At 38.0% G+C, this 23,521-nt stretch overlaps 2 protein-coding genes across 2 annotated transcripts in view; both read left to right on the forward strand.

Moving 5' to 3' along the window:
- The first annotated feature begins 424 nt into the window (after positions 1–424).
- On the forward strand, positions 425–8,824 carry fkbp8 (FKBP prolyl isomerase 8). The gene is made up of 9 exons (XM_008407111.3): positions 425–576; positions 1,065–1,335; positions 1,707–1,876; positions 2,647–2,735; positions 3,860–4,080; positions 4,713–4,885; positions 4,969–5,046; positions 7,150–7,284; positions 7,621–8,824. Exons 2-9 carry the CDS (start codon positions 1,098–1,100, stop codon positions 7,705–7,707), a joined length of 1,191 nt encoding a protein of 396 aa, XP_008405333.1. The 5' UTR covers positions 425–576; positions 1,065–1,097; the 3' UTR covers positions 7,708–8,824.
- A 1,682-nt stretch (positions 8,825–10,506) lies between these two features.
- Positions 10,507–23,521, forward strand: part of ell (elongation factor RNA polymerase II) — a 38,998-nt gene continuing 25,983 nt past the window's right edge. The window contains exon 1 of the mRNA XM_008407112.3: positions 10,507–10,709. Within this exon, the coding sequence (XP_008405334.1) occupies positions 10,530–10,709 (180 nt within the window). The 5' untranslated portion in view covers positions 10,507–10,529. The remainder of the gene's footprint in view (positions 10,710–23,521) is intronic.

The raw sequence follows: 23,521 nt of genomic DNA on the forward strand, positions 1-23,521 counted from the left end.
TTTATGTGATGACTAAATACTTACAGTTCCTAAATGCATGTCTTGACTAAATGTCCTTTTATTTACAGTGTACCTTTATTTTTCTGTATCATTTATATATTATAGATATTTTTTCTTAGAACTATAATGTATGAATGGTACAGTAGAAATAAACATCTTGTCTAATATTCTGGAGATGATATTTACAAAATGTCCAAGATACGGTGTCTTTATTTGTGCTTTCTTACATGCTTTAAAGTAGACATCTTCTTTTCGACAGTCTTTAATTATTCACCATTCTACACTTGATTGCTTTTAAATCAGCAAAAATAATAAAACATTTAAACCACGGTTCTGAGAGTATGTGTGTGTGTGCGTGCGTGTGTGTGTGTGCAGTCAACTTTTAACACTCACGAAGGAGGAGTTTCAGGTCAACCGGAAAAAGGTTGCTGCTTGGTTGAAGTCAGTACGATGTTGAGCACAGACTAACACTAACCCACATAATTGTTGTCGTGTTGATAAAGCGCAAGCTGACTTCTCTGCCTTAAACTGAAGTAAGGGGGACACGACTCGGGACCAAAACAAGGTTATTTGGAGGTAAATGGTGGATTTTCTTTTTATTTAATGAATGACTTAGACGAGTTCTTACTTTCTGAAATTATTAAAACAGCAGTACGTCGCTAAATAGGGTGAAAAAGCTCTTCTGGTGTTCACTGACAGTTTGCTAGCTCATATCGAGACTAACAGCTAACGCCACTGTATTTTGCTAATCTGTTAGCCTGCTAGCTGCTTCAGGGTTTGGCTGCAAGGTAACTTGTTAGAAACTTCTAGAAAGCTTGTTTCTGCTTGTCAGTTAACCGGATAAGTGTGGTATGTTCTTCTGAGCCTTTTAGTACTTTATTTGTTTACAACTTACAAAGACTCTATAATGTTTTATAAAATAGTTATGTAGCTATTTAGGTAAACATCTTATGGTTGATTGAATCAAGCAGTGATTTGAAATTTTATCTCTTAAGATCGCAACCCAAATCTAAATATGTATCTCAAATGCATTTAACTGCATTGTTTTTTGATCTGCCGGACAGAGTGATGCACTATTGACTGGAAAAGTTGAGACTATGGACGCATCAGATGCCCATGAAAGTGCTCTATCTGCCAAGAAGAGTGGAAAAACCTCGTTGCTGGACAGCGGAGAGGACTTTGAAGTTTTAGACGAAGAAGACATCGATGATGACCTTCCTCCTTTGGAAGATGCTGGGGGAGGGGACAGGAATGTAGCAGATAATACAGAAAACAAAAATGCAGAGGAAGAATCAGAGGCTTCAGCACAAATGGACGAATGGCTGGATGTGTTGGGTATGTGAGAACTGTAGGATGACAGGACACAGCGGGTTACATTCCTCTGGAGAGTTTTACTCAGTCTTTAAAGCTAGTGGCACCATAGTGGATATGCCGCTATGGAAAGCTGCTTTATAGCCCACATAATAATGAGACATAATTTGGTTAAAGCTAACTGGAGATTTCACAGCTACTTGTGCTGAAACTTCAAAGATAAACTCAAACGTTTGGCTTTTCTGTGCTGGTTTTTTTTTTTTTTTTCATTTTGTATGAATGAGTTCTAATCTCCACAATGTTAAACAAAACCAATTTTTAGCCTTTTGCTGTTCCATAATCACCAGAAAACCTTCCGTTTTGTTCTGACACAATGTCACTTGCATTGTTTGCAGGAAATGACCAGCTTAAGAAGAAAGTCTTGGAGCCAGGGAAGGGGCGAGCTAGCCGACCTCAAAAAGGACAAGATGTGGAAATTAATCTGAGAACACATTTGATGGATGGAACCCTTGTAGAGGAGCAAAATAATCTGTCGTTTACTCTGGGGGACGGCGACGTCATTCAAGTACAAAACATTTTTTGGTTTTGTTAATTAATTAATTTTTTTAATAAGGCCTGCATCATGCCAGAGTCGATAGCACTGTTGCTTTGTAGCAAGAAGGCCCTGGGTTTGAATCCTGACCTGAGATCTTTCTACAGGAAGTTTGCATGTTCTCCCTATAAATACTTGAGTTCTCTCTGGGTACTCTGGCTTCCTCTCACCGCCCAAAAGCATGACTTTTAAGTTAGGTTAACTGATATTTCTAAATTGTGGAGAACTAGGAACAATGTGGAATGTTCTTGTGAACGTAAAAAAATCCAAAATAATTTGCTTCGTACAGAGGGTCTGGGCCCTCAGCTATTGTGAAACGACAGCTTCCTGGAGGCTTGGACTGTGTTGAAGTTTTAAATTTTACCCAGTCGCCAATGTTTGCCTGTGAGGCAGCCGTTAATGTTAATTCAATATTTGGAAACGTGACCAACACGGACTGAACTGCTTGTTCACTTCCTCCTCTGCCATTGATAAAACTACAAGCAGACTACAATTCTAAAGCAACGCAGAAAATTGACGTCATCGTTTACGATTTCTCCTTCTGTTCGCCGATTGGTCTGATCAAAAATTGACCGGAGACAGCTGAGTCGAGGGGAGAAAGCCCAGACTTTTCTGAAAGCAAGAACTTTTTTTTTTTGAGCAGATATGCACAGGACGGCAGTGGCCGGGCTGTTGCGTGCTTGACATTTATCAAAGCAGTTGTGATGAAAGTTTATTTCATGGTAATTTCTCCTTCCGTTTAGGCACTGGATCTGACTGTGCAGCTCATGGAAATGGGAGAGAAGGCGCTCATTCACACTGATGCAAAATATGCATATGGTGTCAGGGGAAGGTAGGAAAACCTGTGTTAACATGTGAAGGCTGTGAACCTGTGTTAAATCTTGAAAAGTCCGGTGTATTTTAACAGCTTTGAAAACAATTCACAGACAGGAGAGCTGGAAAATATGTTGTTGATCCATATGTGTGAGCATATCTGTCTACTGACTGAAAGCTTTTAACCGGAATATTTAGTAGCCACTCTGCCTTGCTGTAAATGACAGTACTTTGCTGTAAACCGCTAATGCTTGTCATTTAGCTTCATTGCTCTGGTGACTTAAAAGAGGAATCTGCTTATATTTACAAATAGAGTTGCGGTTTCAGGCCAGTTGAACAAAAAAGAAGACAAAGCCAAAATGAGATGCACTTTTCTATTTTCAAAAGTGGTAAATGACTTTCTGTAAGTGTGGCGTGTTGCAAAGAAAATGTAGCGCATGCTTGAGGAATGCATGAGTGCCTGTTGTTGGCAAGTCTTGTTACATGATGTCAACCAGTCCATTTCACCGATTAAATCACACTGACTTTTTTTGTTGTTGTTGGTTTTGCTTTCATGAGTTCAGTTTTTTAAAATGTTTTAACCCTGGAAAAAGCTCTGTTGCTTATGAAAGTGTCCTATTTATTTTATTTACTTGAGCAGGTGAGTTACTACACTAAGACCAAACTTACAATAGTGACGTGGCAGGGAGGAAAGAAGACCCAGGAATATTCAGCAGCTCACTTTACTGTAAACCACCAACATTAGCAACACTGTTGAGGTCATAAAACACATAAAACATCAGTAAGACAAATGCATACAATGAAATTGACGTTAAAGTTTTACCTGAAATGGGCAGCTTAAAGACAGCATCTTCTTGCAGCTGTAATGTGACAAGAAAACTACGCATTTGATAACTTAACATTGTGTAATCGAGAATATGTTAGAAATTTATGGCGAGCCTCTACATATACATTTAAATCAAGCTAATGGTATACTTTTATAATAGTATTTTACTTGAAGAAGTTAATCATCCTGCCAGAAATTCCAACTTTTTGACATGAACACAAGCCAGTGAGGATATTTCCTCTTATTTCATGAAATTGTCCCAAGTTATCCATGTATTTGCTTCCCTTCACTGGACCGATGTCTCATTTTCTCGCCAGCCTTGAACCCGATATACCCCCTAACGCACAGCTGTCCTTAGAAGTGGAACTGGTGGGAGCTACTGACGCACCAGACGTGGAGCTGATGCCGCCTTCAGACAGAATTGCACTGGCCATCCGCAAGAGAGAGCGGGGCAATGTTCACTATCAGTGTGCAGACTATGCTTTTGCTGTCAACTCATACAGCATTGCCCTGCAGATTACAGAGTCAAACTCCAAAGGTGAGTTAAACAACGAGGAGTCAAGGGTCATAGAGAAACTTTCTCTATTTTTCACGTTCTGTAAAATATGTCACAATGCTGTTTGGTAATAAAAAGAAAATCATAGTTGTAATTATTTAGTTTAATGTTGAAATACATTTTTTTTAGAACCCACCTTTGACCTGAGGACTGTGTTTTTGTCTGTGTGGGTTATTTCACACACAAAAAGCCACATGAGAAAACAAAAAAAAAAATAGGCCATGATATATGTTTTGGGTTCAGCTTGAAATTCTTTAAATTTGTTTTTATTACGTTTGATCTTTAAAATTTGATACTGTTAAATCAAAAACAACAATTTGAATCCTGTCTGCATGTTTAATGCCTGAAGTTGAAAATGCATTTTGAAATTGATTGATAGAACAGCAAATTTTGTTTACTTCGTCTTGTTTAGTTTCCTGATTAATTTATGTACATTTTAGGTTTAGTCATGAAACGATAACAAAATTAGACTTTTTTTTTTAATCAGAATGGAGGCTAAAAAATTGAGAACCATGTCATGTTTTTGAGTAAGAGGGGGATTTTTCTTTTTTGGGTTTTTTTGTTTACATATGTTAGGTTTTAGTAATTCTTTTGTTGACGTTGTTCTGTTCCAGTTGACATCAGTCCTGAGGAGGAGGAGGAACTGCTGGACGTCAAAGTCAAGTGTCTGAACAACATGGCTGCCTCTCAGCTGAAGTTGGACCACTATGATGCGGCCCTTAAATCTTGCGTTTCTGCTCTTGCACACCAGCCGGACAACATAAAAGCCCTTTTCCGCATGGGCAAGGTATCGCTCTTCTTCTTTTACCTTCCAAGCTCTGCCGAACTCTGCCGCAGTCGTGCATTATTTGATGTGTGTTTCCGATTAAGGTTCTGGCTTTACAAGGCGAATACACTGAGGCCATTCAAACTTTGCGGAGAGCGCTGAAGCTGGAACCAAGCAACAAGGTAAATCCGTCTAAAAATAAAAGTCCTCCCTTTTGACCACTAGATGGTGCCGTTGGGTAAGACATGAATCAGTCTGGTGCGAGGCGAGGTGAACCGCTGATTCATCATTTCAAAGGATCTGCTTTCATGTTGCTGCTGTAAATAGGTTCACCCTGCACCCTGGCCGTATCTAAAGCCTATCCATGGGTTCTCTTCTGCTCATACAGCCGACTATATAAGGTTCTTTGGCTATATAAGGCCACTTAACGGAGTATTTTCAAGTGTGTGGGCTTCTTGGATCAGCTGCAGCACCATAGTAGCTGATGCCCAGAGCTCCCCACGTCAGTCCTACACCAATCTGTTGCACAGCACATGGCCTGTGCACCAGTTTCCTGCTTGCACATGCTGTGTAATGAAAGGTACCATTTCATTTTGGACAGATGCACGTTGGCTAAATTGCCTCGTTTACAGGCGAGTGCATATTTTGGAAGTTAAATCATGCAATTTGGGGGAAATTCAATCTTAAGATGTTGAGAAAGTTTACACTATAAAGCCTTAGCTTTGCAGAGTTTCAGGGATGAAAAATAGGGAACCGAAAGGAAGTCTAGTTTTGTTTTAACAAGGCTGTCAAAATATTTGGGTCTACACAACTGGTTAAGGGTGGCACCCCTTAAATCTAAGCTGGAAGGACTTTCTGGCTTTGTGTCAACAAAGAAAGCTTCTGATGGCTAAGAGAATCCTTAATAAATATCTCTGTGCACTCTTTGCAATAGTAAGATTTAACACATTAGCCAGATGCTGGTCTGATTCATTTGTAATACCAAAGTAAGCATCTCTACTCTTTTCCCTTTTAATGACAGTCGTTCAAATCAATAAGGTGCCTTTTAGCTGGTGGAGGAAGTGAAAAGACATTGCTAATGCTCCCCGTACATCACTGTTTACATTTGTCACTCTGTCAGCTTGCCACACCCCTCGTCTTCCAAGTTTGACGAGAGAAGATTTATTTGTCTGGTTTGTTTAATTTCCTAAAATGACACACAGACTTGACATTTCCAGTTTAGACTGCCTTCGGCTGTCTCGGCACAGAGTTTGAACAAACAGGACATTGCATGTTTGTTTATCCCTCTTTGTCCTTTCCTTTGGGAACCGGCCACTGTTCTGTCAGTTTTATAATCCTACAATAACATGGACCACTTTCACTGGATCTTACAACTAAACACTGTCCCTTCCTTCAATGTATAACTGAGAGCAAAAATGACTAAAGAAAAGCTAAATCTGTACAGAGCGAGCAATGCCTTTCTCCCACAGGTCTGTGCAGGAACACTTAATTCATAATATTAATTTTGTAACGGGTAAATATTTCTGTAAACTCTGAGCGGTGTTTCTTCAGTCTTTGTGATGAAGTGCAATTACTGAGCATAAACATTTTCTGTCTGATGAGACCGATTTGCTTAGTCACTCGAAAGCTTTAAGAGCAAAGAAATGACTCACACCGGAGCTTTTGCTGGAACAATAATTGAAGTCAGATCCTGGAATATTTGTGAGGACATGTGGGCTAAACTGCAGCCTGGTTATTGTAATGGAAGCCTGTTATTTCTTGGAACCCAGCAGAGCAGAGCTAACGTTTTCCCAGTGTTTAGTCATATTAAATTGGTGTATAGTTATTATTTCTTTTACCAGTAATTTCAAACGTGTTGCAAATGCAACGTTAGCTTCTGTTTTGATGGACTCTTTAGGGTTCTCACAGTCAGTCAACAGTATGGAAGTCGATTTAATAATGGAAAAATGTTCAATGTTTTATATCTACTTCATATATATTTGCATTTATAGAGAGATTCAACTCTATCTGGTGTGTTTTTATTCTAGAAAATAAACTACAACACCTGCCATCCCTTTTCTTCCCTTCATGATATTATTCAGGTTTTATATTTAAAGCCTGTCCACTGTAGAAATATCTAAAAGTTCTACTTTACATGCTACATACATTGACTGAGATCTTTGGGAATCTAACTGTGTAATTGTATAAAATGATAACTTACTAAATGTGTAGTTATCATCTGCAATGTCTGAACTAGGTCTATTATCATCATTTTGTTTCTTGGGGCTTTTTTTTTCTCTATGCAGACAATTCATGCAGAGCTCTCCAAGCTGGTGAAGAAGCACTCAGAGCAGAGGGGAGCAGAGCAGGCCATGTACAAGAAAATGTTAGGAAATCCTTCAAAAAGCGGCACGACAAAATCCAGAGCCAAGTCTTCATGGGTAAGAAAGTCCTTAAAATAAAGCTGCATTGTAAACCAGTTTGTTTTTTTTGTTGCACTAATCAATCATACACTTTTCTCTGTATCAACTCTAATTGATCAAATATAAAAAAAATTGTATTTGGCTGCAGTTTTTTTAATTATTATTATTATTTAATTCTAAAAAAGTCTGCTCAAGCAAATATCGGCATCTGTAAACATAGTCAATCATTGATAAAGGGATGCTAATTTATGTTGACTCTTTTGGGCTTAACTGCAGCATGTGTATGTTGGTCCATTTTTGTTGCCTCATGACTTCAGCCTTCTCACGAGTCACCCCGTGCTCGTCTATCTGCAGGGTCTCAGCTGGAAGTGGCTCTTTGGTGCGACTGCTGTGGCCATTGGTGGAGTAGCTCTATCTGTTGTCATAGCTGCCAGAAACTGAAGTGAACCAGAAGAGTCGAGCGCAGTGGGGAGAGCCTAAACACTGAAGCACATCTGGCGGCACCTTTCACTCTCTCGGTGAAAGGAGGTGGAAATGTCAGGTGGCGAATCGCCTCTTCACTGTCACACTCTTTTCTCTACTATGTTTGAGAACTGTATGTGACGATTAATAATAATTACATATGGGCAAATGTTGTTTCCAGCCTTGTAGATGTATAGGTCTGTGCATCTAACCTTTGTTCCAGCTGTTTCTTGTTCTTGGTAGTCGGTGTGAGGAACTGCTCGTTTGAAATAAAGCAAAATGAGAACAGATAGAGATGGAAGATATTTTTACCACATAGAAAATAAAATGCCAGTTATGCTGAGACATAGTTTAACAGCAGTATATTGTGCTCGTAAAATATTTATTATCCAAGTGATGTGATTTCAGTTTATGGTACAGTGTTTCCTCTCAAACTGCTCCCTGTTATCTGAGGTCCATAAGATAGCAAAATAGTTGGTTGTGTGCTGGCCTGTTTACACTTTATATAAATACATTAGCTGACCAAAGTAATCCCAACACACTTTGAAAGCAGTCCAAAACTGAATACCTTATGTATGTTGATCAGCTTTTATGCAGTTGATTTTTGATGAGGTAGTTTTTCGTTTCACTGTTCATTGACACTATAGAGTAAAAATAAACACCAAGCAACATACTTCAGTTAAATAAAACATAGCGATCTGCAGTCTTATCGAAGTAACACTGACAGTGGCATCAAAGTTGAAACAAACAAAAACACTTTTTCATCCTAGCTAGCTTATCAAAGGCATATATTGTTAGGAGTGTAGCTGAAGGAAGATTTATTTAATTTCAATTTAATATTATATTATTCAATGACCAAATGTTTCTGACTTTGACCATAAGTTTGCTTTTTTTTTTTTTTTTGTAAGTTATCTTCTAATGTTGTTCATTCCAAAACCGAAACATGACTCTGCTAAATGTGTCCTTTGAGTAGATGTCAGAGCAACGGAGCCACAAGCCGCATCATGCCAACAAAATAACTGTTCAGAGGAGTTCCTGGCATTCTTTGTTTTTCTTAATTTTTGTATTGATTACAAATAAATATCTTATGAAAGTATTGTTTGTTTTGTTTAATTTTTTTATTATTAGCTAAATGAAATGTGTTATGTCCAGCTGTGGTTAAATTGGTTAATTCTCTAATATCAGAGGAACTAAAAGTGCTACTGTTAATTACGTAGACGCTTCACTGGGACATTTCCCATTAGATACATTTGAGTCATGTTTTTCTCTTATACAGAAAAGAAGCAGAAGTCACTGGCTGAACATTTCCCTGAACTGATAAGTCTGACTTTCCAAAGGCTTCTGGATATCTGTTCACATTGTATGCATGTTTTAGATGACCTATCTTTCCTGCTTCCGACAGATTACTGCAGGGTCAAATCGGTGTCTGCACTGAGGAGGAAGTTTGACATCCACTCACAATGGCCTGTAACAAAGTCAGAAAATCAGTGATTTCATACCAATAATATTGATACTGTATAACATCATTCGACTAATCTCATCCTTAGATCTGGACGGAAAAAGTTTTGATTCTTTTTTTATTATTATTTAACTCAAGATTTTAGGAAAGTTTTTCTTAAAACATGTGGCAAAGAAAAATGTTAAGTTGCATCTAACTGAATGTAAAATACAATGTCATTGTTATAGTGTGCTAAAATTTAATAAATTATTAAGTTGGCTAAGATGTATCATATTTTGATGAAGGAGTTTGAAAAGTCTGAAGCATAATAGTAGAAATTCTTCAAAGATGCTTCTGCAGATTTTCATTTGTATAAAATGTTTGGTTAAACAAAGTTATTGAAGTTAGATGAGTGGTTCCCAAATTTTTCAAATTCATTTCCATAGAGTAACCCCAATCTCTTGGTTAAACATACAACCATTACTAGTCAGTCAATTTAAATCCAGATGGCAATACTAAGAGTTTAAGCAACCAAACTGTATTACTATTTGAGACTAATTCACTTCTTCATATATTGTATTTTTAAGAGTATTTAAGTTGAGTTTGCAACGCCCAACTTCAGGGTCCACAGAGTCGGATGATTGTAGTAAACATACTGAGGTAAAATGGATGAACATAAGTACCTCAACAATTTCAGATAAATTAATGTAAAATTCAGGTTTTGTTAAAGGCTGTAAATGCTAAAGTTTTCTTGGCTGGGAAAAAAATGTAGAGCGATACATTTTGGATGATAAGTTAATCTTTATCAGTTGTAGGTAAATTGGGACAGAATGCATCCAAAAATTTATTAATTTCAATGAATTTTGTTTCTTTGGAAACATACATTATTTATTCCGTCACCGTTGTTACTCATAATCTAAACGTATGATGTTTTGCTTCATACTACATAATAAAATCTCTATGTCCTTCCCATGTAAGGGACCTTACACCACTTCTATTTTTAAAAGGCATTCGGTTTTGTGGCTAGTGTGCAGATAAGTACAAACAAATATCAGCAAGATTTTAAAGTTACGCCTCCAACTAAATCTTACTCATATCATATCATATCATATAATCCATTTGACTTGAGGTCACCAAACTTTTTAAGTTCTCACAATAATGTCGCGACACTGAGGGGAAAAAAGTATTTATTTTGACAATTATCAGAAAGATATATATTCTATATAATATTCCTTTAATTTAACTTAACAACAGACACGTTGTTATATATAAGCATACGGTTTTAGAAAATGTAACTGTACAGGCTTCCTCGCAGATCAGTGACTTCATCGGTGACCAGCCACTGAATATTCAATGAAAAGCAATGGGACTTCTCGGTTTACGACAGAGTGTGGGAACGGTGGGTAAGATGGCGGCGCTGAAGGAGGAGCAGTGCTACGGACTGTCCTGTGGAAGAGTGAGCAACGGCAGTAATGTCACCGTCTTTCACGTTAAACTCACTGACAGCGCGCTGAGGGCGCTTGAAGGCTTTCAGAGCAGCAAGGTAATTTTGTTCTTTGTAGCAGCGTGCCATTCTGGTTCGGGTCTGAACTCTTTTCCTGTCGGCATTGACAGACACAGAAGCAGGCAGGCAGGCAGAGGGAGGTCAGTCACCGCTCTGTCTGCCGCTGCCTTCAAAGCTGGAACACACACTGCAGCCGCCTGGTTTATAAAGTCTGTCTTGTTTTGAGTTGGAAATGTTGTGGCGAGGCTATTTTATTTAATTTTTTTTAACTTCACTCGTCTCGCATTTATCAAGCTCGCTGCTTCTCAACACAGAGCCTCAATGGTTATTTCATTGGATTAAGGTGTTTGGTTTGGTTTGCGCAACAGTTTTAACTTAATTCGCCCCAACATGAGTTGGGAATTAATCTGACAACGAGGGGAGAATGTAGGCTGTCATGTGTCGATGCTTCCAGAAACTTTGTTGGGCTGCAAATAAATGTTTGGCAGACCTTTGCTAGCAGAACTAGCCTGCGACTGCCTGGAAGCAGTGAGGGTTGGAGCTTTAAATCGCCTGTTCTGAACTAACGCCTTCTTATAAAGTAGTGTAAGGGGAAAGTGTGAATTGGGTTGACTGTCAAATGACGACGCCGTGAATAATTATGAGAGAACAGCCAGCATTCATGCGAGAAGCGTCTATTTCATTTCCCAACCCCCTCAGTTCCAGTAAATGCTCACGTACTCATCACAGCCTAAAAATTGCGTCAAACTTAAAAAAAAAAAAAATTCTGATTTTACTTTATTTTGTTTTATACGTATCAACATTGGCTTTCAAATAATCTACAGCCATTGCGCTACAGCTTCTTCTTGCTCGCTGGACTTTCTGTGCCCAGAGCTTTAAGTCTGTTTGTGGCCATCTAATGTTTCAGCTTCTATAAATATTTGACAGGGAAAACCTGACAGGGCAGGAGGAAAGGGCCTTATTTCCAGCTCCAGTGGCTGTCTACAGCAAGACTGCAGCTGATAAACCAAAACAAATAAACTGGGACAGGTAAACTGGGTGTTAGAAAGAGGGGTTCTCTCTCAATTGCATTACACAAGTATTTGCGTTCGCCATGAATGTTCAACTTTATTTTTCTTTGGAGATACAGAGAACCATTTTACATCTGAAACAGAAACTTTTGTTCTCTTTAGCTCTGGTTTGTTGCCTGTAGAACACAATGTAATTGTTAGTTGTTGTTTTTTTTTAATTAATTGTACTTCAATCAAGTTAAAATCTACTTTACCCAGAAACAAGCTTCCACACACACATACCTGCAGTGACATCACATTTGGCAACTAGCAGGTCAGAGTTCTTATTTATATTTATTTGGATGGTTTTGAATAACGTTACTCATTCAAATGATCTGAGCTTTGTAAGTTCATTCAGGTCATGTAAGAACAGACCGTAGAGTTTCAGGAACATTTGGCTACAGTGAAGCACATGGAAGCAGTTTGTGGAAAGGATAAGGGAAATCTAGAATGGTCAGATTTCACTTGTAGAACAGCCTGTACCAGAGGGTGACAACATCCACAATTCAAAGAGCCATTTTTCCCCCTTCTCAAACTAAATTACACATAATCCTTCAAACAAACCTACTATTTGTTTATTTGTTTTGCTTTTTATGGTTAAGTTATCAAAATTGTATGTCAATTTTTCAGGTTTTAGAGCAGAGAAAATCCATTAAGCCATTATAGCAAGAGAATGAATACATTCTAACAGCAAAACATATTTAAACATGGCGACAAAAGGCACACCATGTACATTTAGAAACACTGTTCAGTTCTATTTGCTCTGGGAGCAAAGTTATAAAGAGCTACTGTGGAGGAACTTGAGAGCTGCATGTGGCTCCAGAGCTGCAGGTTGCAGACCCCAGCAATCATCATTCTAGTCAACAGTGGCGGCCGGTGAGAAAAAAATCTTGCTGTGCCAGTACATTTTTCCTTCATAGTTCCTAATGATTCAAACTACTGGTACTGGAAAATAACTATAGCTCCACAACAATATAGCATTCTTCATGTACTTCAAAATAACACGAAGAGTCAGTTGAGCTAAAAGTAAAAGGTCTGGTTAGGTAGCTAGCAAAATATACAGTATTTAAGTATTAAATCAGTGACAACGGTCAACACCGAGTCCGACTCAAAACTGTGAAAAATACCAAACTACTCTATGACTGCCTAGAAGTTTAACTCTGAAACAACAGGCTAAATTCTGTTGAAATTGAACTTTTGAGTATAAATTAATGACAGCAGTATGAGATGAAATAATCATGACTACAAACATAAAATTAACCGAGAAATCAGTGGGACTTTACCAGGCACCACTTCTGTGGTGCAGGAGGGAAATTCACAGTTGAATACTCAGTTGGTAGAAATGTTGTGTAAGTAATTCAGATTATTTTTAACCACACGCTATTAAGGAAAACTGGTGTTGCTAATACAATATTTTAATCATGTATATAGATAATTATTTTTTACATTTTAATTTTTCCCCCTTCCACGTTTGGAAGGGCGGCGCCCCCTATGGTCCAGTCGCCACTGCTAGCCAACGTCAGAGGGAAGAAGTGGGGAAAGAAATGCCACTGCTGTGCAGTCAGAAAGAGGGAAGTTATTCATGTCATAGTTTGGACTGCATGTATTAAAACTGTTAATGGCAAATACAATTTAGGAAAGACTCAAACTGAGATATAGGGCTTCAAGATATTGGGGAAAACGTTCATATGTGATGAAGATGGCCATTAAAATAAATTCACTTTTTGCTCACTACACTTTCTTTTTTAATAATTACAAAGTTTCCGCCATTCTACCTGAACTTTAGCATCTTACAGCCTACCAAATCTTTCACCCAAACCTTTCTTTGCAATTGAAATATTTACTACATCTATGATTGTGATGGCATGTAAATCAGAGATGTTGGTTCCTATCTGTGTTGCTGATTATTCTAGTTATTGGAGTGTTCCTTCTTGCAGGTATTTATCACAGGTTATCTTCAAGTCCTACATTAGGTGCAAACTTGACTGGATATTGTTATTGCTGATGTAGTCACCTGTATTGGTTTGACGGTAACCTCTCCGAGGCTTGTGTGTCAGTTTAAGCAGCTACACTTCGGTTTGTTATCGTCTGGCGTGACTGTTGAAGATGGCATTCATCAGTGCAGACACACAAGTTTGTCAGCCGTTTAACTTTGTGCAGCTGACAGGAGAATATTACACCATAGATGAAAGGGACTGATAAACTGGAGAGACGGACTCGGCAGTGACGAACCTGTTTGCAGTTTTCATCCTAAGCAGATAAGCAGACTTGCAGCCACCGTGGCCAAGTTCATTATAGGTTAACCGTGTCTTTATGCTTTTCCCACTTATTACACTTAAAACGCTTACTCGGGTTTATTGGATGGAGTCTACCGCATAATCAAATGGGTTCATGAAGGACTTATTTTGTTAGGAGTGCTTTAAACATTGGCAGGGAAATGAGCACACACAAGATCACCTGGAGAACGAAGGATTATGGTTGAGTCACTCTTTTCTTTTGGGTATGAGGAGTGTCTTTGGTTTAGGAGATCTCAGTTTGTATTCCAGATGAATTTAAATGACAATTATAGACAATGGGAAAATTCATGCAAATAAGTTATTGTTTTAAAATATGTAAGTTTCATATGGGTATACATAGCTGCACTACAATTTGCCTATTTCATTTAAAACAAATATGCATAATTAAAGGTTATAAAGGAGAGCTTGAAATGCTTTTGAAGAATAAACTTATAGTATTGCATGACAAACCAACAGCATCGTAGGATTTGCCTTTATGCTTAGCTGAACATCAATAACGACCAACTTAATCACCTTGCTTAGACAGAGGCTACATGCAATCTAAGTAAAATTAATCTCATGTTTCTTTGCAACACCCTAGACTTCAGCCTCAATTGTTTCACTGTGACTCAGACATTTTTTTTTTTCCTAAAGTATTTGCACGCCTTTAGCTTCGTCATAACCCGAACGCTGGCTGGTACCCAGCTGCAGCAGCGGGTTGGACAAGGTAGAGAGTTAAACTCTTAATTGCATCACTGTCCTGTGACTAAATATATCGTGTAGACACTTGACGGAACAAGACATTGTATTTTTTTTTTTCCTTTCAGATATTTTCAGCTTATGCCTATTTAAGCTAGCAAAATGCTGGCTCAGGTGCAGAGCTTGTGCAGTTTGCTTATTGGCTTCAGAGTATTTCTCATGTTGTTTCTGGATGTTGCGCAACATCCACCCAGCAGCCATGGCGCTGTCTGTGTAATGAGTGCTTCCTGTAAGAGACATGACTATCAGCTGGGTTTCTCTCTCTGCACATTTGAGGACAAAGTTAACCGGAGCTCCTGCTGTGGGACTTGGAGCCCAACACTCACTCTTCCTTTTAATCATGTTTGTATTTTTTTTTTCTTTCCTTTAACCGGGTGTGACGCAAGTGAGGAAATGAGTAATTCTGCTACCAGCGTCATCCAGAACGGTTTCTAGAGAGCGGATGAGTTTTTAATAACGCCTTTGGAAAGCCGTTGTCGATTATATTGAGAGACAAAGTGTGATTCAGCAGTGCTCAAGATTACTTTTTCTCTTTTTTTGCTATAAAGAAGCTAAATATCAACTGGCATTTGCAAGTTTTTCAAAGCTAAATTATTTCCTAATTACTGGAATTGTCATGTTGCGGCCTGGAATATGTGATCTGGTTGACATGTTTCTTCATCCTTTCATACAGAAAATGTATTTCTGCCAAATTGTGTCAGCAATTGAGTGTAGAAAATGTCAAACTGAAAACCACTGACCCCTGTTGAAGTGTACACAAGCAAAAACAAGCAAACCTTCTCCCAGTGTTTAGGCAATACACATGTTTGGTCAACACAAATAACTGTGTGAAGTAAGGCTTAGATTAATTTTGTCAAACTATCAATTATATATATACGAAGCCAAACTTGTGCGTCTACGGTGAATTGGTGACAGACTCCTGACCTTAATATTGATATTTTAGACTGTTGTTTGATGTTCCGAATCTACTTTTGATTAATGTTTTGACTGAAGTTTTCAGCAGTTTGCTGTAACTATAACAAAGTTGATGACAGGGTATTGCACTGTTTAAAAAATCAAACCTTTATAAATGGATGAGATGAAAATTTGACCGTGCGATTAATCAAGTTTTGATTCATGAAAGTGAGAAGTAAAGGGTAATTCTATGCTAAAATAAAGTTTGCCTCGAGACAAGCATGGTTCTTAAGCATAAAAAAAATGCAGTGTTTAAACAAGGATATAGTTAATTCAGATGTGTTCGACAGCAGCTCTGCAGACTTTCTGTCCTTTTGATAATTTTGCTGAATATTTTCTTTAGCAATTAACTACAGCAGCAGGGAAGGATTGTTTAATTTCTTCACCATTTAGTAGATTGAACTGTTATCTGAAACATTTTTTTTGCATTATGAAGTATTTTGAAGCTAATATGTAAACGGATAGTGTAAACTTGCGTGTTCCTGGAGGCTTACCATTTATTTCACTGTTGCAGCTTCAGGAGCTTCATTGACCTTTTTTAAGTTGATCTCTAACATCAGTGTTGTAACATTAGCACAACTAGCATATGGGATCTTTTTGCATTTCCTCTTTTCCTGTCTGTCTGCTTCGTGGGGAAAGAACCTCCAAACAACAACACCGTGTTAGGCTTGTCGGCTAAGGAGGGTCACACACGTTTTTCTTTTTTATTCTGGGTTATGACTTCCAGAGGATTTGGATGTCTTGTTGCAAAGCTGCTGTCTGAGGAAATGCGACAATTTGGGGAAATAATAAATTTATTGATTTATATGGATTTTGATGCAATGAGTTTCTTTGGATGACTCCTTTTTTAGGTATCGATTTGATCAAGATATCAATTATTTTTGATAACCCTTATTCATTGCTGTGTGTGAATTTATTTATTTATTAGAAAAGAACAGATCACGGAGTATTGGTGATGTTTCAAATGGAACTCTGGCATTAATGCAGTAAGGCCATGACTAATAGGGATACTTGGCGCCTCCACAGATGTTTGGTACATTAAATAAATGCATTTTTGGTGCAAATATTTTGTGTCGAAACCTAAATAATCAGATCTTATTACTGATTAAAAAACAAATTCTTGTGGCAAGCTATGGGCCTGGGCATCCATGTCCTTCCTCAACCCTCATGAGATCGGAGGGAAGTAATGGATCTGGATTTTGTTGCCCAACTTTGGTTGTTCTGCCAGCACCATGGTTATTTAAGGAATGCTTATTCCTCCATCTCAGCAGATCACAGGTCAGTGCCAGGGATGGCTGTAATGACTAAAGCCAAATATGACTCACTGAATGTCATGGTGTTACTCTGTCCTGTGACGGGGTTACTACAAGTGACCATGTCAACACAGTGTCACAGCAGACTGCCTGACTTGTTGTGTCTTTTGGCAATACGTGTGTGTGGAAGCACGTATTGCTTTTGAACAAGCAGCTAGTGAAGCAATTTGGAGCTTTGTATGACTGTAACCTTCAGTTGAAAATTGTTTTATTAACCCTAAGAGATTGCATAAAATAAAATTAAACAAAATTTGGCAAAACTTGATGGAATCCCCTCTAACATGGTGCTCGATTTTCTCTGCTTTTTTCAAATCTGTAGGGGAGTCCCTGTAAGTAAAAAAAAAAACTAATTGTGACTGTTTTCAAGCTTATGACATACTTTTTAGGTCCATAGAGAACCTATACTCCATCCTGTTTTCACACATTTTGTCAGCAAATGTGTCACAGTATTCTTATGAAGACATTCAGTAAGTGTAAATAATGCTTACAATACTGGATTCCTTATATTTTCAAGGTTTTTTGTTTGTTTGTTTTTTTTTAAATGCTTTTTGAGGTTGAGGACAGCTATATAAAAGCAGGTTGATGCACTGCTATATCCATTAATCTGTGTTATATCATTATACCCAGCTAGGCCTATGTTGTAAAGAATTTCCTCTCATATGATTGTAAATATGTTTTTATGAAATAAAGGCCCTGCAAAAGTGAACAGAATGTCATAAGTATTAAATAGTCTACATTAGTGTGTTTAATACTTGTTCTTGAATAGCGCTTGACTCACAACACTAATGCACTCTGCAATTTCACATTTATTGTTAAATTCTACTTTTTGTCCCAGCAAATCTCTCTGTTTCTGCAACAGAAGGGAGTAATTTGTTTCTTTTAGAGGAACATCTGACTAGGGAACTCGCTTCTTGCTCCTAACGATATTTGCATGTGGAGGGGTTTGTAGAAATCATCGATTAAAGTTGAATTTATGCGTGCTGCTGCTTTTGTATTGTCTTGCGACAAAAACGGCAGCTTGGAGTTTGCTGGCAGGAGGTGTTTTCTTTTGTTCCAGCTGCACAGGTACAGTCTCCGTTTGTCTGAGGTTGTTGTTTATGTTGCAAGTGGCTCTTGCCAAACAGGAATAGAAGCAGCGAGTCCGACAGCCCCTTTGTTCTAAGAAGCACAAAAAACTGCTGAGTGCAACAAGAGGATGAATATTTAGGGGAAAATGTTGTAGAACTTTTCAGAAGCTGAAAATGACACGGTTAAGGTCAAATGTGTTCGGAGTTGTATAGACCAATGCAAATCCTCAAGACTGTTCTTCTGCTACCACTTGTTTAATAAAAGCGTGTTTTCTATGTTGCAACAGTATTAAAGCCATTACTACTCATGCTGATTACAGAACATGTTACACACCAGCCTAACCATTTTATACCACTCGTCTCTTCCTTTAAATCAGTGTTCTCAAGCTGCAGTCCTCGAGGGCTGGAGTCCTCAACTTTTAAATGTGACCCTTGTCCCACACACTTGAATCAAACTGTCCAATTGTCTCACCAGCATGCAGTGAAGCTCTACAGAGCTCTGCTAATGAGCTAATATTGGAGCCAGGTGTGCTGAAATGGACATCTAAAGTCAAAGGACTCTGGCTCTTGAGAAATGCAGTTTAAGACCCCTGCTTTACCAAACATTTTATTAGGTACATCTACTATAGTGACAAAAGTTATGTATTTTCCAGGCACACAGTGCGGTTTTATAGAACAATCAAATAGCTAGGTTACCTTCAATTAATATGAAAATGTTGTATCGAAAACAACTCATAAGTAAACTGACGTAGCTTCATAACAATATGACGCTTTGAAATTGGCGTCAGTCTCTTTAAGATCCTCCTACCCTTTCCGATATTCTAGCTGCAGCACGTCATCACAATTCTTCTCCATTGATGACGTTTACAGCTGTTCTTAAGTGTGTTGTAAGGGTTTGCTAATTGCTGCTGGTACAGCTGTGTGGGCGTGGTGCTGGGAGCTCGACTGGAGACTAAAGATCCAAGTTGGGGTGAATGGGTGGCGCGTCGTACGAATAAGTGTTAAGATACCTTTGAATGTCTACCATGGGAAAGTATCCAGAATACCTTCTCTGAATGCACAACACTGGTACCAGTCAGATATTGTTTATGCACCACATCCTACCCAAGTAATTGATGCTGACTGTGATCATCCCTTTTAAGACCGCAATGTACCCATTGTCTGACTGTGGCTTCCAGTAGGATAATGCACCAGGTCATTAAGATCACATCTTCTCAAACTGCTTTTTTGAACATGACAGGAAGGTCGCTGTACTTAAACGACCTACACTCTCACCAGATCTCAGTTCAACAGAGCATTTTTGAGGATGTGATGTAATCAGAGTTGAGCAACGTGGACAAATCTGCAGCAACTGCATGAGGCTCTTTTGCCAAAATCAACCAGAATCCCTAAGAGAGCATTTTTAACTCCCAGTTGAATCTATGCACCTTAAAAACAAGAAGTTTAAATGCAAAATGGGTGCCAAAGTAGTACAAACATGGTATTCCTAGTAAAGTGGCAAAATAATGTATGATGCTGTTTATGTTAAGTTTTCTGGTGTATCCTGTTAAAATATACTTGTTTTTTCTCTTTTTTCACCTTTCAATATATATATTTTCAAAGCATCACCCGTTTCCTTAAAAAAAAAAGTGCTTAGAACTGTAAAAATAATAAAAAATCTGTCTGCTTTTTGATAATTACCTTGTTTGTTTGTAAATGTCACTTGAAGCAGCTTGTGAGGTGTGTGTCATGTGCGACATAAACTGATCTTACTCTTACAGCGAACAAAGGGTGCATACATCTTAAAGTAATGCTTCCATTTGAAGCACAAGATCAAACGTACTGATGCATTCATCGGTAAAAGACATGAAAAGCTTCAAAGGATGTCTTCATAGTGTCGAAGAGCCAGCTCCTGTAAAAGCACCAATAACTGGGTCCAATAAAGCCAACATCTGTTACTTGGGCTCATAATCTCAGCTACGTTAAAGGACCAGAGCGGAAAGATATAATCAGCAATGATGAATGTACACTGAACATGTAGACGCTGTCATTTCATCCTTGTAGAGTGCAGACTGCTCCTTCCACTTCTTTAATCTTAGACAAGTTGAATATCTCAATGTGGCAACGACGCAAAACAAATACCTGATAATTTCAGTTCATATACCTATTTAGACCTGGCCATTCCTTTGCCTGTTTCCAATTAAAACATAAAAGGGACTTCCATAAATGTAATGATTTTTGGCTGTTTTTGTTTATTTGTTTGTTGTTGGGGTCTTAAGATTGAAGTCATTGTTTTTTCTCTACCATCGTTAAAGAAAAAACATTGAGGTTCAAGATTGTCTTTTTTTTTTTATCTGCTTTTCCAAAATAACGGGAATATGCAGTCAGAGAGCAAGTGTTGGTTAAATGGGCAACACATTTTAGACAGGGTTAGTTTCAGACCGGTGAGCTTGGCAGCAGAGAGGAGCCTTGTCAAGCTGATCCCCACTCTGTTGCTGGTTGGCTCTGACTGGGAGCATCCGCAGCCCTGATCGGTGATCAGGACCCAATCTCTGTCCCTAAGGTTAGCCCTGTGGGTGGAACATTCTGGGCTCAGGTCCCAGAGAATAGTGACATGTCAGCAGCCCATTGAAATGAACAGGCTGAGGGTAGCACTATGTTAGCAGTGTTACCAGAGTGGCGGGGGAGGTGGGGAGCCTGTTGGGTGGGGATTGCTAAAACCTGCAATGTTTAAAATTTCAGGAATAGTGAGGCGCTTTGTCAGTTTTGGTGCTCTGAGCGAGCACATTTCATGAGGAAATGAAACGGTCTCTTTCTGTAAAGCTTGTGAACTATAGCATTTATTCCTTTTTCCCCTTTGTTGTTTTTAGTCTGGGTGCCAGACAAAGTGGTTATGTGTCTTTTATAATGTCCAGCATGTACCACACAGCTGCCAATTAAACCTCCACTTAAATCTTAAGAGTTTCTGAAAATGTACACACATAGTTGCTAGTTTGACTTTATGCAGCCAATGCTTTAGGGTCTGTTCCTTGAGACACTTATTGTTGTGTCTTAGTGCATGTTTTCCTCCTTAAATAATTTTATTATTTCTAGCATTGAAATATTTCCTATGAAATAATTTTACTTTTAAGTTTTACTACTTTAAAGTAGGGCTGTGTAATATCAATTTTGCGATATACACTGCTCAAAAAAATAAAGGGAACACTTTATCATTTAAGTGAACACTGAAGTGTTCCCTTTATTTTTTTGAGCAGTATATATCTATTTTCTTTCCTAGAAAAAAATCGATATTCATCCGCAAGTATCGTAACATCCAACTGTCACTTTGCTCACTCACTGCTTGCTTCGCCGGGAGAGTGATTAGGTCATCAGGTTTGGAGTGATTCCTTATGATGTTAAGTGTCAAGGTTAAAAAGGTATCAAACTATTCAGAGCAGGGTACTTGGTGCACTTTATTTACTTTACAAATGCATGTAAGCTACAGTTTGTACTATTTCAATTAAAAGAAATGTCCTACAACAAAAAAACAGTGTCCAAATGTCCATGTCCAACCAGAGCCAGGTATTGTGTAGTTGGTGCTTTTAATCAGTTTTCAGTTAAATTAATTCATTCCAACTCTATAACAGTCACAAAATGTCACCAAAATCACTCTGTCCCTCTAAAATCTTTCAAAAAATTGCAAAAGTATATTGAATTGCATCGTTTGCTGAATATCGCAATATATATCGTATTGTGAGCAGAATATGGTGTATTGTGAGGTTATTGCATCACTACAGCCCTACTTTAAAGTAATATACTTATTCGTGTGTTTTGGTTGCTTCAACCTCTAAAATATCAGGTATTAAAGCAAACATGTTTTATAAAATATAATTTTTTAAATGATAAGTAACTTAAATGTATTGTGAAATTTGGTTTGTCTTACAGCTTTAAGCAGAGAATTACTAATGTTGAAATCAAGTGGGATAACTGTCCAGATATTTGTATGTTTTGTCAGGATGATGCAACAGAAAACGTTGGGCTTTTACTGTGAAGTTAAGTAATAACTGAGCTAGACATTGCATTGTCTAGAGGAACCTTATGACCTTTATGGTTGGGTGAAAAGTTTTGTAGTTGTTTCTAAAAAAAAAAAAAAAAAATTTAGAAGCCGTATTTGGTATAGATTGTGGAAGCCCATTTCTGAAAAAAAAATTAATTCCTCATAATTATGAGACTGTCTCTTATCACTTAGCTATGTCATTATCATGACATAAATATTTTATCCTCCAGATAAATTGTTTCTTATCCTGCTAAATATTTTTGCTGCATTTCATATAAACAATTCAATAACTGCCTGTATGCAAGAAACAAAGTCACATTTCAAACAATTATGTTCTTAACTCTAGACAGACTCTGGGTTTCCCCAAGTGTATTATTAGTCACCAGGTTTTCCATTTTTAACACAGAAACAGAGTGAACTGCTCTATCACTTGTACCACTGGGCTTAGCGGGTTTTCTGGGGGAAACCCTGCAGAATATCAGACTTTTATTTACTGTGGTTGTTATCCCCATACAGACCAAATGACATGTTTATTGGCATTAGATTATGGCATTTATCTAGACTATCAGATCATAGAAAATGACAAACTGTTTGTCAAAGCAGATATGAAATGTTCCTGTGACTGATACAAATTGATGCTGTAAGCGCAAAACATCTCACGAAGAATGATTAAATTTATTACTTTGATAAAGTCTGGTATTGTACGACCAAAACTGCTAATGTACAAAATGGGGTCGCCCTCCTTGTCCTCTTAGTCGGAGGTCAATTGTTTTCTCATCTGCAACAAATAACTGCATATCTGTTTATGCTGCAAAATGGCTGGTCCCCAACTCTTTAGAAATGTCTTCCCTTCTGTCTAAAGGAACATCCAATAAGCTTTGGAACAACGCATATCAAACTAGTGCGAAGTTTAACCAGTTAATAAGGCGACCATGCCTTTGAGATGGGGAACATTGGAATTCGGATACAATCTTACTTTTAAATTCGTCACTTCATTATTTAACAAGCTAAGCCCAAATCTAAACTTGTGACTAGAGAAACAAAGTACAATCTATGACCCAGTGGACTGAAGGGCCACCTCTATCAGCCTTAAACTGAAAATATTTGCTCTGTATGACTTGACTATTATCTTGAGATTGTCTCCTTGTAAATTTGTTTCTAGTACATCAGTTCTTTTTTTTTTCTTCTATTTTTTTGTATGACTTGCATTGAGGTTTCTCCAGATCCCTCACAGGTTTTCAGTTTTTTTTAATTTTGGACTTTGACTAGACCACTGGAAAATGTTGATTCTTTATCTGATGGGCTACATTGGACTTGTTGCATGAGCCAGCGCTGGCGTAGCTTTAGATGGCCTTACCTTTGACCAGAAATTAATTGGCTGCATTCACAACTGGCCCTACACTGGAAGGTGCTGCAGT

The sequence above is a fragment of the Poecilia reticulata genome, chromosome 4 (genome assembly GCF_904066995.2).
Source record: "Poecilia reticulata chromosome 4, P_reticulata-male-v2, whole genome shotgun sequence".
Classification (NCBI taxonomy): Eukaryota; Metazoa; Chordata; class Actinopteri; order Cyprinodontiformes; family Poeciliidae; genus Poecilia; species Poecilia reticulata.